The sequence below is a fragment of the Kryptolebias marmoratus genome, unplaced genomic scaffold (assembly GCF_001649575.2).
Source record: "Kryptolebias marmoratus isolate JLee-2015 unplaced genomic scaffold, ASM164957v2 Scaffold65, whole genome shotgun sequence".
NCBI classification, from domain to species: domain Eukaryota; kingdom Metazoa; phylum Chordata; class Actinopteri; order Cyprinodontiformes; family Rivulidae; genus Kryptolebias; species Kryptolebias marmoratus.
The window spans coordinates 23275-26331 of NW_023665799.1; the positions used below are offsets into that span (position 1 = coordinate 23275).

At 44.5% G+C, this 3057-nt stretch overlaps 1 protein-coding gene across 1 annotated transcript in view; it reads right to left on the reverse strand.

The window, feature by feature from the left end:
* The window catches only part of LOC108228837 (platelet-derived growth factor receptor beta), a gene marked incomplete in the record, with an annotated part of 16364 nt that overhangs the window by 1366 nt on the left and 11941 nt on the right, over positions 1-3057 (reverse strand). The window contains 5 exon segments of the mRNA XM_037974462.1: positions 583-682; positions 787-898; positions 996-1118; positions 1970-2079; positions 2247-2353. Coding sequence (XP_037830390.1) covers positions 583-682; positions 787-898; positions 996-1118; positions 1970-2079; positions 2247-2353 — 552 coding nt within the window.

Below are 3057 nucleotides of genomic sequence, written 5' to 3' on the forward strand. Positions count from 1 at the left end.
GACTGAACACCTGTGATCCAACTCCGACTGAACACCTGTGGTCCAGCTCAGACTGAACACCTGTGATCCAACTCCGACTGAACACCTGTGGTCCAGCTCAGACTGGTCCAACTTCTTTCCATCTCACAGTTCCGCCCACCCGTCTTGTTACAATCACGAGAAGCCTTCACTGAAAATGAATTCTGACCAGATGTCCCCTCTCACACTATAGCTCTGGTGGTCCTTATAGACAACAACATGACAAGTGCTTCAAATGGAGGACGTGCAAGACCAGACAGAGATTTGCAAATATGATCATATTATCTCACCTCAACAGATGATGTTTTGTTAAAATATTGCAGTGAAGATATCCTTCAGGCTTTCTATCTAAGATCTTTATTGTCTGTTTGTAAAGTATCTCCACAGGCTTTAGGGTCAATAAGTTAGCCTGCCCCCAACTTGTTAAACAGGAAGTTATACAAGAAAACAATCATAATTAAAATCATATTTATGTTGGCGTGTTGTTTACATGTGCGTGTTGTTTATGTTGGCGTGTTGTTTGCAGTGTTGTGTCCTTTGTAGAGAACTTGCATGTTGTCGTACATGTCAGGGGGGGCGTGTTCTGGTTGGTCCATTCTGTGTCCTTTCTTCAGCTCAGAGAGGAACTGTCTGGTCGTTAGGAGGTCCGGGTACGGGTTACAGCCTGTAATAAAACACACAAGCACCACAACATGTAAACTGGTCAGACTGGCGTGTGAGACTGTATACAGTCTGCTTTAAGGCGGTATACTGGTCAGACTGGCTTACCAAGAGAAAAGACCTCCCACAGTAAGACTCCATAGGACCAGACATCGCTCTCAGAGCTGTAGATCTTCTGGAAGATGCTCTCTGGAGACATCCACTTCAGCGGCAGGAAGCTCTGAAACCAAACCAGCTGTACAGGTGAACACCTTACCTGATGATGTCATCAAGCTTATGATTGTTTGAAATAAAGTTATTTCAGAGTATTAACTAACATTTCCTTTGATGATGTAATTCTGATCCTTCAGCAGGTCTCTGGCCAAACCAAAGTCACAGACCTTCACCAGCTTCCCTTCAGAGACCAGGATGTTCCTTGCTGCCAGGTCTCCATGGACACACTGAGGAACACACAAGTCAACACCAAGAACTTGAAAAATGTGTAATTTAACATGCTAACACACATCTCCTTCTGCACCTGACAGACACACAGCTTGTCAACACAATCAGGTCCTCATTCCTTCATCTTGTCTGTCCAATGATCCAGACTTTCCTAATTCTTTAACGTGGTCTGAAACAACAGCTCTCCAGACTTTCTGGAGGTCTTTAAGAGTTTTTCTTTGGACTTTGGCTGCTTTTCACTTAAGATCAGTCCTTGGACTTTTTGGAGCTGGAGCTGCTGTCTCTGTGCCGAGACGTGTCTGAATGACGAGTCAGAGATAAGAGTGGAGGGACCTCCGTCCTTTCATCTGATGGAAAGGATGGATGAACTTTCATACCGCGGTCGCTTTGAACAACATCAGATATATCTGATTCAGTACCACATACGTAAAAGACCTGGGTCGGATGTGAACAAATCGGATGTCCCGTGTGGCACAGTGGGAAAAAAAATCAGAATTTAGTCAAATTTGCCTGCAGAGTGAACATAGCCAGAGACTATCAGTCATAAAACAGACTCCTGAGAACTTCATTGAGGCTGTGAGGGACCAATGATCAAAAATCTGTAGAAAAAGATCCACAGAAAAACTCTGAAATCTGGAGAACTTGTCCTGAAGATCTCAGAAACAGGAAGTTCTTCTGAGAGTTCAGGCTGAAGGAATAACCATGTCAAAAAGATTACATTTAAGGATCCATTAAACTGGTTTAGACGTTTACACCGTAATTAAACTGTTGTTATTGACTCTGGATTGACTGGAGCAGTGTGTCGATTCAGGGAGTTGATGTTGATCCACAGACTGACCAGCTGTCTTACCTGTATGGAGGACAGGAAGTCCATGGCCTGAGCGATCTGGAAGGAGAAGCTCATGAGGTCACTGAGGGTGAGGGCAGACGAGTCGCTGGGGAGGAGTGATGATGCCTGGTCTGTAGGAGAACAGCGCTGGTTATCAATATTTACTCTCAATTCTGTATCTATTCCAGTCACAGAAACAGTTTCCATCTGCTGCAGCTGTTTACTGATCAATAAATAAACAATGATAATAATCCTGTCAGTAAATTGATAGTTTGTGTTGAAATGTTCAGCTGCTCACCTGTCGGCGACGTCTCAGGATCAACGTCTGCATTTCGTAGCTCCTTTAGGGCAACGTTCTGAGATCTATCAACTTTGTTCATGTGCATGTAACCTCCATCGCTATCGCTGAGGGCGAGAGACAGAGTCAGAGCTGTGATAGGGACACACAGGACAGAATTAGGATCTGAAAGATGTTTAAAAGGACTTCACAAACACATTAAAGAAAAAGTAAATATATATAATAATGTGAAAAAATAATATTATTTGGGGAAAAAAATAAAAGAATTATTGGCTCCAAAGGAGAGTTCTCCTTGTGAGACCTGACACAGAAATGTTTTATAAGTCCATAAACTGGAAAAGCCACACAGAGAGCTGATAACAGAAAGAAAGGAATTCTCTGCTGTGGCTTCATGTAGGACGCTTCTCTTTTTGCCAGCGGTGGAAGAATACTTAGAGTGCCTTCCACTCTTTGAGAAGCAGAGACACTGCTCGAACAGATGTCAACCCCACCTGTAAAGACAAAGCAGCTGCACTGTCAAGGTCCGGACCATAGGCGCCGGAACCACTGGGGCCAGGGGGCCATTGGCCCCCCCACTTTCCGGCCCTGCCAGTGCGCTGCGTGTTTCCACCAGACGGCTGCACAGACTGCACGCGACTCTCACAGACTGTGACTAACGTATCTCTGTGTTTATATAGAGACAGAAGCACAAATAAAACCTGGACCAAATTCTTAAAGCTCCAGTCCAGGGTCATAACAGTCACCTAAAGGTTTCTGCAGATGCGACAGCGCGGAGTCGGGGTTGGGATCATTAACACATGAAAAAAGGCTC